Genomic DNA, 17,051 nt, shown 5'->3' on the forward strand with positions numbered 1-17,051 from the left:
GAGGCAGGACAGACAGTTTGGGAGAACATTTCAAACTGGATTTAAGGAAGCACTTCTTTACACAGCGTGTAGTCAGAGTATGGAATAGTCTTCCTGATAACGTAGTGCAAGCTGAATCCTTGGGTTCCTTTAAATCAGAGCTAGATACGATTTTAACAACTCTGAGCTATTAGTTAAGTTCTCCCCAAGCGAGCTCGATGGGCCGAATGGCCTCCTCTCGTTTGTATAGTTCTTATGTCCTTATGACAGGTTAGTGAGGTCTTGCAGAAGTCAGATGGGCCCGGGGATAACATTGTTTGTCGAACTTCCTGGATCAAACTGGGACGTATGTGAGGTGTATTGTGGGAAATAATCGCTCTATTGGAAACCAAAGGCCTCTTGTGATCAAAAACACATGATCTCATTCCAACCAAAATATACAAACAGGCAAGCAAATTACAGAAACCTCAAACGAGGCTCAGAGCCAAAGGGTGGAGCAAAATGAAGTGAGGAAGAGCAGAAGGGGGAAGCCCTGCAGAGGAGCGGGAGAGGGAAGAGGGGCTCCAGGGACACGGCTGAGCAGAAGGGCATCAGCAGCCCTGGGCCCTAGGAACACCTGCCTTTTTCAGGGCAAGATTGTCCGCCAAGACTGAATTACATCCAGCATGTTGTAAAGAGCATGAATACAACTCGCACATTCCAAGAGTTCACAAAACTGCATTTAACAACTCGACACGGGACTGTACCAGCCGTGCAAATACTAGGCAAACGCTAGGAGCCTGAGGCGACATCTGTTTATGTGAGGGGAGATTCTGTCGCCGCCTGCTGTTCTATTCCTAATAGTGCCTCGGTTTTATTCAACTATTTTTTGCATCCAGTCTAAATAATCACACTGCCAGCAAAGTTTTCCACATTTTCTCCACATGTCTCACTGCCAGAGTAAGGCAACATCTTGCAAACTGCCACAAATTTACACGAGTAGCAAAACACCACCTCACCAACGAGGAGCAAGTACTTACAGCTCTCCCTGAACTCGATGCCCGCCGGCAGTGTCAGCTCAGGGCTGGGGCTGTCCGGGGCCCTGCGGGGGGATAGACACCAGTCAGCCCAGCTAGGCAGCTTCGTGCGGCACCTGCCGCCATCCAGGGCTGGCCACCTCCCCGGTCGCAGCCCGCGGGACGCCATCCAGAGGCTCCAAGCCCACCCACGGCCTCCCAGGCGCCACATCGAGCACACGGACAGCGGAGAGCGCACGGGCGGGCCGGCGGGCCCTCGTCTCCGCATGCACGCTGCATTATTGATGCGCTGTAGCCGTCACGCGCCGGTAACTGGAGGTGTGGGCTGGCTCTGGTTTCCCCACAAGCTCGCTCAGGTGTCACTGGGCTGCTGAGAGCCTCTGAGCCCAAGGCGGATGTGGGAGGACACAGTGGTGTGCAGGCTGGTGACCCAAAACCCCAGATTCCACAGGCTGGGAGGGCAGGGCTTAGAAGGGGGCAACAACCCACACCTGAGCCGCCAATGGTGCTTTTCCACTGGCATACAGGAACCAGCCCGTACCAGAGCCAGACCGCAGAGAGAGACTATTTACAGCGTGGTTCCAGCTTGCTACGGTCTTCCACTAGAGAAGGGTCGGCTCAGTAAAGGTGTTACAGAGTTTGGAGAGTGATCGTGACGTAAAACTGTACAGATGCTTATCTACCATTCGCACAGTGTACATCATGATCTACTATGTGCTAAATTCTGCTAGAATGTCTGTGAGAATCATCATCTTATGTTAGCATCAAGCGCTAGCAGAATTAGCATTCACCTGCGCAAATTTGCATTATGAATCCATCCTTTCAGCTGTTCTACTGTACTTTTTTTTTTTTAGGAGGTTGGAAATTTTCAGTTATCGACCATCAATACATCATGAAGTGCAATACTACTAACAATGAATAATATATATACAATATGGTCATGCTTTATCAGCACAGGTGCAGGTTGGGTACGGCTCACATACTTTACAATGGAAAACTGCCAGTTCATGAGCATGTGCAGAGCTTCTACGCAACTTTTTTTCTACGTCCGATTGAACGTTTACATGCAGGAGTAAATCGACTCCCAAGCGCATTATCTGGGTGTGTCAGTGACGATTTCAGCCGGACTGACGAGGGGAGGGCAGAGACAGACCTGGCATCAGGCTGCTCCCCCCGCACCATGGGCTTCACCATCCCTCGCTCGCTGGCCGGGACAGAGCGCTCCATCTCCAGCTTCCCTGAGCTCTGTTAACACATGCAAGCAGAACACGCTACAACAGCTGCTCATGAGCGACTGCCATGCCACCACGCTGTCATAATTCGATTGGATGCTTTGGTCACAGGAGCTACCAGGACAGAGACAACGGAGGGTGGGAGCAAGGAGTTGATCTGGGGCTCCCATTTGCGGATAGAGCATCAGATAATGGGGGGGGGCATTGTCAACAACGAGGCAGCATGGCCTTACCTTGCTCATTGGGAGGGCCATGCTGGCATGGAGGTCCCCACGAGGGTCAAACGTTGTATCGGGAATGCTCCTGAAGACAGGGGCGGGAAGAGGGTGAGGAGAATCCACAAGACATACTGCAGGGGCTGGATTAAAGCCCTTCCCAAATGCTGTAAAAGTAAGTGTAAGACCACTATGCAGTCAAAACCACAGAGGCAGGTACACACGCACAAACAAAGAGAAAAGCTAGCGCAAAAAAAAAAGAGACAAAAACAGACAGACATTTTGGAAATCCTTAAATGCTGCCGGCAAGAGCATCCACACCGGACAGGCCCTTTAATTTAAGCGAGCAGAGCGAATGATCCGTGACAAAGGAGAGAACGGGGATGGGTCTCCCCCAGCAGGTCTCTGATGACCCCGCTAAACGTCACCGCTCACTTCTTCCCATTCAGACAAATAAATGACTCCTGTCCTCCCTGTCAACTCCAATACTGTGGCGGGGGGGGGGGGGGGGGGTGGTTGCAGAAAGTGCCTCACTATCCCCTGTGCGGTTCTTCTGGGAGCACCCTCACCCTCACAGGCACATTGTGGTTCTCAGAATAAGTACGAAAGGTTACGATTTAGAAGATGAACCCAGATTGGACGTTTTAAGCGATTAACTAGCTGCCCTCTAAAAACTGTAGCTTATGGCAGGACACAGTTTCTGCTGCCTTTCGCTCATGAGAAAATCCCAGACAGTCCCCACAAAGGCCACGGGCGCTAACCCAGACACAGAACTCCCTCCCTGATCGACTAGAAAAACGATCGAAGTGCACAAAGTGCTGTTTGACATTCCCTCATAAATACGACGCCGTGTTCCAGTCCTGGGAACCCAATCCTTGACCCTGCCAGCGCCTGTGACCCACCTTCCCCAGATTACTTCAACTAGACCAGTGATGAAAAATGGTACGATTCAGGTCCCAGTGGCACGCGATGCTCGGGAAGTGCTGCAGAACAGCACCACAGATGTTCCCAAGCTTTTATCCCTGGAAGTATTCTGTCAAAGGGATTTCACAGTGCTGTGGCATATACCGAGTGGGCATTGTACTGGGTTCACCTGCTAGCTGACAGACAGCCTGCTCCTTCAAACACACAAATCACACGGCTGGAACCATATACAAAGCGCATGGGGAGAGTGTGGGAAGATAAAGTTATCGTTTGGCCAATCATCAGAACATCTAAGTCAACTGATCTAAGAGACTTGGAACATGGTGTGATTGTTGGTGCCATACACGTCCAGCATCTCTATCCTCCTGTGATTTTCACATGGTGGAATGGTGAAATTTTAAAGAGAATGACGTGATGAACAAGGTTAAAATAAAAAAAAAAAAAAAAAAAAAAAAAAAAACATTTATTCAGCGACAGCTAATAGACTCAAAGCTGACAATGCAGTGTGTGGCTTTACAGGTAAAGACTCGGAAGGTCAACGGTTCAGATCGCGTGGCCGGCAGAGTGATGTCACTACGGGGCCCTTGAGCAAAGCCCTTAACCTCAAAGGCTCCAGGGATACCAGCTGACCCTTGCTCTCTGATCCTGACCTGCATGTCACTTTGGTCAAAAGCATCTGCTAAAATAAAACATAATGTAAACACAAGTGTAAAAATAACAGCTCAGCACAACAGCAGTGTGCAGAATGTCTTTTCTGAATGCACAGCTCGTCTACCCTTGAAACAGTACTGGAGTACTAGCTAGGCGTACCTAATTAAATGACCACTGGCTCTGTAGAGCTACACTGTCCTACAACATCTCTGTGTGCAAAAGCATAACTTATTCTCATACTAGTAAGTGCTGCGTGCAGTACTCTGCGGTACTCGGGGGTGTCGGAGGGGCATGGGTACCACGGCAGATTCAGCGGGCCCAGGACATTAGATGGGCCCATGGCTCAAATGTCGGGGCCCGGTCAGCTAAAGCTACCAAGCCCCCACCCTCATGATGCGCACGCATATGATCACACTAACACATGCACTGACATGGCACTGTGGATGCTGGGGAGTTTGAAGTGAGATTCACATTCAGGGTTTAAAATGGGTTCAGGATCATTATTAAAGTGAACACTGCCAGGACTATCGCAGTGATCCGCGGCATCGCTAAATCCTGTCCACCCATCAATTCCCACTGACCTTTTTCGTTAAGGATAACTGCACCAGCCCTCCATAGTGTCGGGGTCGCCCCTTTCAGACTCGATGAGAGAACCGCACTAAGCTCCCCCATTCATCTGCTCCACCGAAAACATCCCCAGAGCTGCCCTAGAGTCACTTCGCTTTATCTGTGGCCTCCGTATTTGGCCAACGACGCGTACGAGTGGCCAAGAGCAGAGCAGTGTCTTAAGCACCACAGATGGGACGATATGACCGTTCAAGTCTGATGCATCTGTCTGCATTTAAAGGGCAGCTTAAATCCATACCATCCAGGCGGAGCAGGAGGTGCGACGGCCGACGCCACTCAGAAAAAGCGTTTTGGTCTATCGTGACACGTTCAGTGACACTGTTAAAGCTGAAGTGAAAGACGAGCTTGAGACTCGCGAATCCGTGCCAACGACCAAAGTGAGCCAATTACCAGCTTGCACTCAAAGCACAAGATAAAAGCAAACAAAATATACACAAAAAAAAAAACAACCAAAATGTCACACTGACAATAATTTCTCACTTTCCAGCGTTATTTCAGAGTCTGCCCATTTATAAGGTTAATACGGTAATGCTAGGTTGAGTGAGTGCCCCCCCTGCCCCACCTACCCTGACATGTGCCTGCCCTTGACCATGGAGGCAGGGTCCACACCACGCTTGCCCATGCTATGGTCATAGCTGGGGTCCACAAACTTGAAGACGTGCGAGGCACCGAACTGCAGCGTGGAGCCACTGCGCAGTACCGTTGTCTCGGAGATGCGCTGGCTATCCACGAAGGTCTCTGCGTCAAAGCTGCATGGTGCCACCATGACGAGCCCCTCGCTCAGCATCAGGTCACAGTGGTGAGGCAGGATGCCAGGGCCAAAGAGCTGCACCAATCAGGAAGGGCCAAGTTGAGGAAGTCCCACCCAGCAGCCAATGAATGGCTATGTATTCAGGGTCAGGGTGACCACATCTTTGATCCTCAAGGCTTGTTTCCTCACCTGAATGGAACCATCATCCATCTTCTCAGTGCCCACTTCAGTGATGCTTTGCTGAAGCCGGTACAGCTTTGGTTTGTCCCTGGAGTCCGAACCGTCTGAGAACCATCACAACACAGTGGTGTTAATTCCCGACTGAGCGCAACAGGAGACGGGGTCAGCAATGCCATAGGAAACAGGGGAATAAACATTTAAACAAACGCCTGACGACTAGCAAGTATATGCAGGGTGTTTTCTTGTTAAAGATACCAAGAAAAAAAGGAGATAAAACAGACCAAAACGTAACTGCAAATATTAGTCTTAAAGATTAACCAAAAACCAAGCAGCGGAAAGGGTGGGAAAAAACTGACATAAGCAGCAGGTTTAATGAATGAGTTCTGTCTAGACACTAAGCTTGCTCCACTTGCATTGTAAAGGGTTATGTTGCGTGACAGAGCGAAGTGTGTCATTAGCTGATCAGCACAGGCAGGCTTAGCAGGAACCAGGAAATGCAAAGCGCGAATCAGTACACAAGGATAAAAAGTATGTTGCGGGTGTTATAACATTTCAGCCGTGGGGGACCCAGGAACATTTTCTTCCTTAGGATTAAAATGGGTTTTGAGAGTATAAAACATATTGCCCAGAACACAAATCTTACCATCTGTATGGTATATTGTTGAGAAACACCAAATATGCCCAGTACACTAGTACAGGGGCTCCGGATAAAGTAAAGTAATGCCGCTTACAGCAAATTACAAGGAGGCCAAATGCAGGAAGTGTGCTCAGGCGTCACCCTACAAGGCCGCTAGCTGTCAGCCATCTTGAGTAATGCAGGGATTGCCGTGTCATCAGTCTTGGTCGTGGTTTAAGCCAATCAGATCAAGTTAATCCAGTCAGACTGACACAGAGCGGGAATCCCTCCCGCCACAGCATTTCTACTGCGGTAACTCTAGCCTGGGTCTGTAGGTGGCGCTCTGGAGGACGTGGGCCGAATGCGGGAAGGGGTGCAGAGCGGCGCCATTACCTTCGTGGTGCCGATAGGCGTAGTGGCCATAGTGGCTGCCCCGCCCTGGGGAGCGGACATGCAGAGGAGCCGGGGGGAAGGGGGGGGAGACGCACACGCCCCGGGCCGTGCCAACGCGGGGCAGGGCCGGAGAGAGAAGACAGCACAGGGTGAAAATGCTGCAGGAGAGCGTGCCACACGCTGGCCGACCTCCACTCCACACACACACACGCGGGCGCGCATGCACACAGACACACGCATCGCTTCAGGAGTCTCTCACCCGTCTCTCAGCCTTCCTTAATCTGATCTTTGGCATGTGACTGAAACACTAGAGCAGAGAATTTGTGATGAGGCCCAGGACATGCTCTGCATCCTCCTCTTACCACCACCGGGCCGCGGCCTTAAAAGTGATCCTCCTCCGCTTCATTACACAGCAAGGTCCCACCATAACACCGACGACGGCGGAGACTATGCACAGGACCTGCCATGTTCTTCCCGTTAGACTGGGCAATGCAGTTTTCTCCTGCTTCACTAACAGCAGTGCTGTCCATATAAAGAGAAGAGGCGCCGCTTCACTCATCCAGCCTCTTGGTGGCGTGAGTCTCACTCCTGGCCGTCTGTTACGCAGCCTCCCCCAAGTGAAGGGCTTGGTGTACATCACCACATGCCTCAAGAACTGTGCACCTTTTTAAAATCAAGAGCAAATCCTGGGATTGGGGGCAAATAAGATGCAGCTAACTCATCTCTGAGTCATCTGAGGACACAGAAGTCCTTTGGTAACTATTTATAGGGGGTGGGTTTAAGGGACAGGACATGCGGCCGTGTGGCCCAGGAGGGGTCCGGACACTCGGAATTCGCCGCTCCAGCAAAGCATCCAGCCGAGCGAATGAGCAGAAGCACGACAGCTATGAACGAGGGTGACTCACGGCGACTGGCAGCCAGACAACTGGCTGCTTCGCTGGAGCGATGCAAGGTAGCGCTGCGCTACCGCCGGACACAGCGCATCCCTGGGCCACCGGGCTTGTCAGGGCAGGCCGGCTGAGAGAGAGGTGAAGACGCAGACCCGAGAGGATGTTAGTGCGGCGATGCTTGGGGGGGGGGGGTTCAATCAGGCAGGGAGAAACAGAGGCGGGCGGCCGCTGCAAGTCACTGCGGGCCCAGGGACAGTAGGAGACACCATGCAGCCTGTGCACACACCCCCCCTTCTGGACACATGTACTCACCTTTCCTGTGTACCTGCAGCGCTCCTCAGAGGCGGCCAGAGAAGTTAAGCCCCCCCCCCCCCCCGACTCGTACATAAGCCACTCTAGCACACCGATGCCAATGAGCCACACTTCCTTTGAGCACAGCTGTGATGCCACGTATTACTCTGGCACATGTCCGCATACTGCAGCCAGCTAACGCTCAGCTGTCCCATGCCACACAAGGGTGCCCAGGCTAAAAAACACAGTGCCAGTCAGATTGGGAATATCGACGGGCATCTAATGAGGCAATCTAATCGTTTCAGTGGGGGCCTATGTAAATATATGAAAGGGAGAGGGGTTCAAAGTGAAATATTTAAAAAAATAATGTGAATTTTAAGAATGCTGGTTTCCATGTTAGGTTGTTTTATTGGCCTGTTTTCTGATGACTGCTTTGGTAATGACAAGTAACGTTTTTTGTTTTTTTTTAAACATTTTAAATACTTGGAAGTATTCAGCCATTAACATTTTAATAGTTTGAAACATCTAATTAAAAGACTGGGACATAGGCAGGGGAAAGGCCTATGTGTGAGGGAAAGGGTAATTCACAGGGATCTCACTACACATGCAGATGTGCGTTTTGAGCTTTTGTTCCCTGCACACAAACCCCCCCCCCCACCCTCCCCTCGGTACACACCTGGGCTGAGTTCCACTAGGTAGGGCATCTTCTCGGGGGCCAGGCAACTTTCCATGGACTTCCCCCGCAGAGTCTTGTCCTCGGGTTTCCGACCTTTCTTCGGGATGTAGTCTGGAGGTCGCTTCTTCAGCTGGAACACTAAGGTACCTAGGAGGACAGATTGCAACAATCCCTCAGAGCCATCAGAAGAGGGCGTCACAAGAAGGACCTCGTGTGTGAAACGTCTCCACGGCAGCTGGCTCCAACCTGCTCAGTGAGGAACCCAAGATATTTAATCCCCAAAACACCTGATGAATTCAGCTTTAGCAGGGGTTTCATGGGGCGAAGATGAAAACTGCCCATCATCCAAGAGGAAGTCTGGGAAACACTAATGCAAAAGTACTAAGAACTCTTGGTATGCAGTTAGTTTAGAAAACACACACATTGCAAGACTTTGGCGAGAATAAAAACTAAGCTTGACAGTTCTAGGCCAGCTGTATACAACATCAATCAAGTACCCAACACCTCCCCCCCCAAAAGTGGTACCTTTGTCACTGGGCCAGTCTCTGAAGATCTGCAGGGGGCACTCTGTATCATCCAGGATGGTCTCTTTTCCTGCCTTGTCATCGGACTGCTGAGATCCAGGAGGCAGCACCACCTACAGGCCAGGGAAGCAGACTACTCTGAGCCACATCCACCAGCAGCAACAGCATTCCAGGGCACGGTTACCCCGGCAACCACAGAGCCACACCCACCAGCTGCAGCAGCATTCCAGGGCACGGTTACCCTGGCAACCACAGAGCCACACCCACCAGCAGCAGCATTCCAGGGCACGGTTACCCCGGCAACCACAGAGCCACACCCACCAGCAGCAACAGCATTCCAGGACACGGTTACCCCGGCGACCACACTGGCACCCACACTGGCACCAACAGCCCACGCTCACTTCAGGAGGGCCACTCATTTTGCTAATGCGACCCGATTCGCAGTCAAGCACGGCATCTCAAACGGTGCACGCCGCATGGCAGATGTGACATCGCTGTGAGGCCTGACTCATGCTAAAAGGGTGCAGATGGCAGCCCAGCGGTTAGGGACAAGGGCCGGTCCAAGTCGCAAAGAAAGGATGCACACTTGAGGAAATCATTTGATTACTTCATCCATCAACTGCTTATTCAATTCCACCCATTCACCACACCGCTGGATATTTCCAGTTAAGCATGAAAGTTTTAAACATGCATGTTGCTCTGGACCACCCCCCCCAACCCCAAACCAGTTTTGACCCTGTTCTAGCAGGAGAGAGAACCAAGGGAACCTTCCACGTCATATTCCATGAATGTCAATGACATCACTTCATCATATAGTCAAGGACAAGGGGAACAGCAAAGACAAAAATGTAATCATCACTTGGCTGAGGGCATTTGAGAAGTTCATCCTGAACAGATGAAATACGGCAGTACAGCATATAACAAAGGGCCGCTGCAGAAGTGCATTACATTCGGGCTTCATTAGTGACCATTCACAGGAGGGTGCATAGCAGAGAGGTCTTTGCGTAAGGAGGAGTCAAAGGAGCTAGCAGTGTGATTGGCTCTGGCCGGACCTGACAGGGGAAGCCATTAAGGCTAGTGAAGGTCACCGTTTGTCACTGCAGAGGGTATGACTCAGCTCATGTCTCTCCAGCTGCATCTGCTGGCCCAACAGAGCACAACTCAGGCATTAGGGAATGACGTCCTCCTTCAAAAATCACTCATTCCAGATGTGGAGCCCCGACACCCAACACAGACAAACGAAGCCTCCAGCTGTGAGCAGGTTGCCCCTGGAGAGTCTGAAGGACTGCAGTTACCAAAATGTCAGTATAATAGCACTGGTGACCACACCCCCACAGCCTAAGGGAATACACTAGCATAGGAAGCGCAATAATTATTTTAGCATAGGGCACCACACAGACCTATTGAAGCCATCACTTTCCAGGAAAATACACATGTAACACTGTCAGATATTCTTTCCAACAGCTGTACAGTATTGTAACACTGAGGAGTGTTAAACCCCAGCACTGCAGAGTCTCACCCGAGCGATGCAGTAATCTCGAGGATTCTCCTTCTCCAGCCCATACTTCTCCAAGGCCTCAGCCACTGCAAAGTCCGCCATGTCCGTGGTGGACAGCAAGATGGTCTTGTAGGGGATGTTTGGCTTCAGGCTGTCTGCATAGATGCGAAGGGTCCCTCCTTTGGGTAGAGAGAAGGGGGGAATTTAAACTCAAAAACCATTAAAGCACTTTGTCTACCAATAAATGAAACTTGTGGAAAAAAAGACAGGCCTGTCACCTTTGTTTAATGTACAACTTCACACAAGGACTGGACAGACAGAGCTATACCACCACTTACTCCCATTACCCACAGTCATATCTAAATGTAATTTTCATATGTTGCCTTGTTCAAGACAGCTGAGGAACGTGGGTGGAAAAGGGTGGCATATTCAAGTCCCTGTGGCCAGCGCACTAATCGTTACGGTTACATAAGCTCCGCGATCTGTGCGGTTTACGGGCCAGTGCCCAAGTAGAGCTTGAAACCGGTCTGAGGCTGCTTGGCTACAAACAGGACTAGACAAACCCATGGCTTTGAGGCAGTGCATGTGCACGTGAAGGTTCTCCAGAACACAGTCCCACACCAAAAGCTATAGAAAGGAGGCTGGCCATTTTAAAGGTGCCAGTACATAGATTCTCATCTGGACCAGCTGCTGATACAATTCAGCACTCATCGCTTGGTATTACCTAACTGCAGGTACCAGCCTGACCAAATGGAACTTAGCGCAAAGTGGATACCAAAGACACAAGCGAGACCACTCAGTTGCCCAAGGTCACTTGGTCAGCCATGTCTCGAAACCTGGCTCATCAATATATATACCCCAAATCAATCCGAAAGGAAGACAGTCAATGCAAACCAGCTTCATTTCATAGGTCCTTGAGACACAGCAACCCAATTAGTGCACAACTAGAAAATAGCGTTCAAGTTATAGTCTGAGGTCGAAGCTCAGGAGGTCAAGGGACCACCAAGCCTCACCCGAATCTGGCCGCCCGTCGCTACTGCGGAACTCCTGCATCCTCTTCTCCAGCTTCTGCTGTCGCCGCCTCTTCATCACCACTTCAGGATTGGATATCGTTCGTGTGAAGCTCGTCTCTGGCATGTCTTTGTAGACCTCAGCCGCCAGCCTGGAGTTCTCCCTGGAGATGGGGCAGAAAGATGATCATACATATTCAACAATACTCTACTCCCAGACCCAGAGAATACCAATAGCCCTACTCCCACCAAGTCCTGTGGGACAGCTGTCGCTTGATTGGCTTAAGGCTGCAGCTTGTGCACTTTCACTGGCCCTCACGTTTCCCGCAGATGCCAGAGCTGGCCGCACAGCAGACGCGATTTCGCCATTTCAGCTTTTGTCCCAAAGCCAAGTCAGGAATTCAGATTTCAATGCACCACACGTCTGCTGTTCTCCAAGCAATCACCAGCATATTTTTCCCATGACCCAGCATGTAGCGACACACGAGTCACAACAGCCACAAATGACTGATTTTGTGCTGCACACTCAGGTTAGGTGTGTGACCAATGAGTCCTGGGGGGGTCTATGGCTCTTACCCATCTTCCCTGCTCGGAATGTTCTCGTCCCCATCAGGAATACGAGAAAAGGCCTCTTTCTCCCGCTTCTTCTCCTTCTTCTTCTCCTTCTTGGACAGTGTCCGTTTGAAGTTCTGGATGACCCCCTCCTTCTCCTGCTTCTCTGGCCCGTTAGTCTGCGTCCTCTACGTGAGGAACGGGGGAAACGAGATGAGTGAAAACAGCTTGTATCCAGCCAGATAAGGTGATTAACGGGATTTGCATGCTGTGCATGATGGGAGGGTTTGGATATCTAGGGGGCCTACTTCGGCTGAAAGACCCTCACAGCGACATGGGGCAGCAGCTAAAGATCAAGCCCCATGAACATCTTTTGCAGACTCAGCATACAGAAAACACCATGTATTTCAGTGTAGAAATATCATAAATTTTAATTTTCCACAAATACAAAACATTCACAAGCTTAAAAAAAAAAAAAAGAAAGTGATCAGCGGGCTGCCACTCAGAATGGTTTTCAGAAGCCTTGTGTTAAATAGAAAAGGTAGGTATGAAAAAGATCAGCTGAAGCAGCCGTGCTCTGTTACGTCTGGCAAACGGGAACCCGCAGGAAAAAAAATATGACCTCCATCCATGCAGCAAGACAAAAACACGGAATTGGTTTCAGGAGCATTCTCTCCCACACACACACAAAAAGAGCATTGGAATATAAAATTACATATAAATCAGATCTACTACCATCTAGAGGAACTGCAAAAATGTAACCGATGAACACCGTCAACATTTCATGCCACCCAACAACTGGGGCCGACAGATGGTCCATTGTCATTGCTTTGACCAGGTGGTTTTACACAATCATTCATTTTATCCAGGTAGACACCTAGATATTTAATGAGCCGATGGAAGCCTCACTTACAGGCCACAGCAGCAGAGAACCGGGATTCTAGTGAGAAACCACCTGCTGCTCATATGGGTTCATTTAGTTTCGGTTTGCTGGTCCACTAAGCAATCCAAAAGCCACAGATGAGGACTGTACTTACAACTGCCTTCTCTATTTTCTGCTCCCAGCCAACGCCAACCGGGAAGTAACTGGGATGTCCTGCCCCCAGGCACATCACATGCCCACAATGCTTTACGGGGGAGCTTTATAGAAGTTGAGAGACTTGCTCCACAGCCCAGTACGTAGCGCAAAAACAGAGGAAACACCATCAGAAACAGGCCTTAAGGGAAAGGCCAAACTCTACAGAGAGCAGGCAGCATGGTCTCTGGGCTAGAAACAGCACTGGTAGCGTTTCACTTCTGGTCCACGGTGGGCTCCACAGGCAACGGGCATCCGGCAACATGCCCAGCCCTACCTCTCAGGGGGAGGTCTGGTCAGAGTCCAAGTGAGCTCACCTTGGGGACAATGTCATTCTCATTCTTTAGAACGAAGCGGCCTTCCCGGTCATCCTTGTTCCAGTTGAGCTGCACCACCAGGGGCTTCTCATCTAGATCCAGCTTTCGTTCCTCTGTCAGGCACAGAGAAGAGGCACATCAGCATCATATAAATCTGGCACAGATGAGAAATTCTATGCATAAACATTCGTGAACTGTACAAAAGCGCATTTATACAGACCTTAAGGCTGTATGTTTATAACGTGACACCGTAACTCACCGCCGCTAACATGGACCTCATACAGAGAGTACTTGGGCGAGGACAGCATCCTCATGTCAGGTCGGAACTTCTCAGCCAGTGTCTCGATGACGTCCTGCGTGGTGGCCGTGCTGGAGACACGGATGCATTTTGTGGCGAAGTTGCCGGCCACGCGGTCCTGGAAGTAGAACCGCATCACGCCGTGGAACTCCAGATCCTGAAAGCATAAACAGAAAGGATGTGTGGTGAGCTCGTCATTCTGCACTGCTTGGTGTCCTGAACCCAAGAGAGGTGAGTGATTTACCAAGCTCACACAGGCATGAACGGTTTGCTTTGCTGTCTCAGAAGCCCCATTTAAAGTGGCTTCAGCGTAAAACTGTCAACGCTACAATGGCTACAGTTTCAGGCTGGCATCACCCCCCCCCCCCACCGAAGCCAGACTGTCTCAGACAGGCAACCAGCGTGACCCAACCCTGATCACTGAAAGCCCTTTTTCCACTGAGTCTTACTTCCTTCTTACTCACAATAATAAAAAGGAGCCGGTGATTGGTTGGCATTTTCCCAGACTTGGGATGAATCCAGCAGGCTACCCTCACAGGTCTGCTTCAGAACCTCAAAATCTGTCTGTGCAATAAACCAGGACATCCCATAAAACATCTCAGATGGACAGCGAGAAGGGCATATGCCCTGTAAACTCCAACAGAGCCACGGGGGGCGCTGTACATAGCGAGTCGGCACAGCTTGTGCCAACCAGGGCCGCACAGGTCATTAAGTGGTCTCAGTGACCCCCCCCCCCCGCTGCTTATCCCCACAAGCAGACAGCAGCTACTGTCAGCGCCGGCACCCAGAACCTGGCCTGACAGCACAGGAACTCACTGACGGAAGCAGACTGGGCAGAGCAGACATGCAGGGCAAACTAGGCCAAGCACCGAAGAAGGGCGAGAACTGGTCTGTCACAAAAAGGCTTAAATGATAGGACCCAAAACCAGCCTTAGAACCACAGCACGAACGGCCACCACAATCACATCCTGCACCAGCGATCCACACGAGTTAAGGGTCTCGACATTAAAGCGTTAAAGGACAGTCTATGCACAGGCTATAATCACAAAGTGTTTTATTTGGCCTACAAGCACGAGTCAGACCTACTATCAGGATGAACCAGATGGACGTTCTGATCCTGGAAGCTCAGGAAAGGACCAGACGGCGATTTCCCGACAGCAGGTGACATCACCAGCATGAGACAGTGCGGAGGGGGGGCAAAGGACACCCAGTTACAAAGAACAATGAACAATAAGTGTCAGGAATGTCACCGTGTGTTTCCTCAGAACGTAGCCTGCTGCTTCCTGCACTCACTGCAAACCTGCGGCCACGTACAACAGCGAGCCTGAGACATTTCAATATTCAGACTCAATATAATGATGTATATGCACACAAAAACTGAAGACCTGAATACACTTAAAGAGAAGACCATGTCTTTCCTACAAGGACCCCAAAAGTACCCACCCGAGAAATGGCACTCCCCAATTTCCCGCTCTGAGACTTGACTTACACAGGAATTCCTTTGAAGCTTAGTTAAGAATGGTTGTCCCAGTCACAGTGAACCTTGATCTTTGAACTTTGACCCCACAAAGCCCATTTCAAGCTTTCAGAAATGTGTTGCCTATCTCAAAGAAACAAAAGCACGGGACATTTACTTATTTCTCAAAGGAGAATTTAACTTTTAAGGAAAAGTAACAATTATGAAACTCAGCGGATGATATTTCACGGCTGAGAAATTCCAAACTCCCAAGTTATCGGCTGAAGTACTTGCTTCCTCCCCTTTCCAAATATGCTGCCAGCACATCCTCAGAGGATCATACATATTTCAGCTGCTGTATTCAATGTTAAAATAAACATGGCCTACCCAATCGAGCATGAAGCCCAATATGGAAGACATTAAAGTGAATCTGTCAGGAATAAACCTTTAAACTGGCTGTTAACACAGGAATGCTCCCCCAGCACTGAAACTGTAGAGCTTGGCCAGTGTCAGTTACAATGATAGTGGAGGTATGCAAAATTCAAAAGGTCATGGTTTTACAAGTCCCATCCATACGACTGCTTAAGTGGGAATGGAACTCTACACATAGAGTGTACAGAACACAAAAGACTGCAGCTATTGTTTATGCAAAGAGGCCTGAATTACTGACACAATTCAAAACACATATTGACGCTATCAATATTTATTTTACATCTACTGTTATTCTTGAGGGGCTAGAATGACCTACCACCAGGTGGCACTAACACTTCACAGCACTTGACAGCTTCATTCCAGAATGCGTGGGCTTTGCTATCTGCATTCTCCCAGCACTGATGTGGCAACAGTTATATACTGAATTTGTAAATGAGTCTTTATCCAGAGTGTAAACAGTCCTGCGCTGAATTTAATACATGCAGGCTCTGAATAGGCTGAACAGACAGTCTCTGTATTTGCCAGACCAAAACACACACAAAACACCAACACAAAGATAACAGGTATTTGCAAATGTCAACTAACTCATGGCCAAGAGGAGGAGAAAATAAAGGTAAAAACTGGACATGGGTCCCATGCTCTTGGCATAACTTATTATACAGAGGAACTGCAGGGGATAAATCTACAAAACTGATTTCTCCCAAAAACAGAACCTCAAAAAATAGAACCTCACTCCTCCATCCCTGTTGAGATCTTTCAAAGACTGCTTTGAAACGGATAACATTTGCATCTAATGAATGAACATTTGAGAGCTTAAAAACTGTAACCAGGAGCTTGACCAGCTGGGCCTGTCATCGGGAGTGACTGTAAAGCAGTGTCCATCTTGTGGGCGCAGATGGCCAGTGTGACATCTGCTAGCCTTCACAAAGGAGCGCACTTTAACGTACAGTGGCATTCAAGCACCGCGTCTGACTCAAAGAGCCAAAAATCTCAGGTCTTGCCGACTTTTATTCATGAGAAGCCAAGACGTAGTCGTGAACCATACTGGGCACCGCTCCCACCAGAAGGCTCATTTGAAGAAGCTGAACTATTCACCCACCCACTTTCCATTCACCATTCCATACAAAAAAAGCAGAGCCTCCTCTGAACTGACCTGAACACAGGTGTACTGCAGATGGGCACTGCACGCACACACGGCAACGAAAGCAGCGCGGTGACATTATTAAGGAACCCACAGCAAGGGTGTTTACTCATTAAACCAGGTTAAGCTATTAAGCCTAGTAGAATAAAAGTTAATCTATCATGGCATAGCTGTGTGAAACTTGAGTTGTACGTTCAGTTTACCACAGAAAACTTAACAGCTGATTTGTAGTGGGAAAGAAAATGCATTCAGATGAATAAAGGTAAACATTAGTGCTCTCTCTGTATCTTGTGTGAAATTTCCAAAA

General features: G+C 49.6%; 1 protein-coding gene across 15 annotated transcripts in view; it reads right to left on the reverse strand.

Moving 5' to 3' along the window:
• The window catches only part of afdna (afadin, adherens junction formation factor a), an 82,839-nt gene that overhangs the window by 33,677 nt on the left and 32,111 nt on the right, over positions 1 to 17,051 (reverse strand). For 12 of the 15 annotated variants that reach the window (XM_072702740.1, XM_072702728.1, XM_072702726.1 and 9 more), the window contains exons 2-14: positions 13,677 to 13,872; positions 13,418 to 13,530; positions 12,050 to 12,213; positions 11,477 to 11,637; positions 10,485 to 10,642; positions 8,967 to 9,078; positions 8,442 to 8,588; positions 6,585 to 6,629; positions 5,585 to 5,679; positions 5,211 to 5,470; positions 2,461 to 2,530; positions 2,149 to 2,240; positions 999 to 1,060 (exon numbers count right to left, since the gene is read on the reverse strand). In XM_072702740.1, coding sequence (XP_072558841.1) covers positions 999 to 1,060; positions 2,149 to 2,240; positions 2,461 to 2,530; positions 5,211 to 5,470; positions 5,585 to 5,679; positions 6,585 to 6,629; positions 8,442 to 8,588; positions 8,967 to 9,078; positions 10,485 to 10,642; positions 11,477 to 11,637; positions 12,050 to 12,213; positions 13,418 to 13,530; positions 13,677 to 13,872 — 1,675 coding nt within the window. The remainder of the gene's footprint in view (positions 1 to 998; positions 1,061 to 2,148; positions 2,241 to 2,460; positions 2,531 to 5,210; positions 5,471 to 5,584; positions 5,680 to 6,584; positions 6,630 to 8,441; positions 8,589 to 8,966; positions 9,079 to 10,484; positions 10,643 to 11,476; positions 11,638 to 12,049; positions 12,214 to 13,417; positions 13,531 to 13,676; positions 13,873 to 17,051) is intronic. The other 3 variants (XM_072702729.1, XM_072702739.1, XM_072702738.1) reach the window with 1 other exon arrangement.

This window comes from Paramormyrops kingsleyae, chromosome 19, assembly GCF_048594095.1.
Source record: "Paramormyrops kingsleyae isolate MSU_618 chromosome 19, PKINGS_0.4, whole genome shotgun sequence".
Classification (NCBI taxonomy): domain Eukaryota; kingdom Metazoa; phylum Chordata; class Actinopteri; order Osteoglossiformes; family Mormyridae; genus Paramormyrops; species Paramormyrops kingsleyae.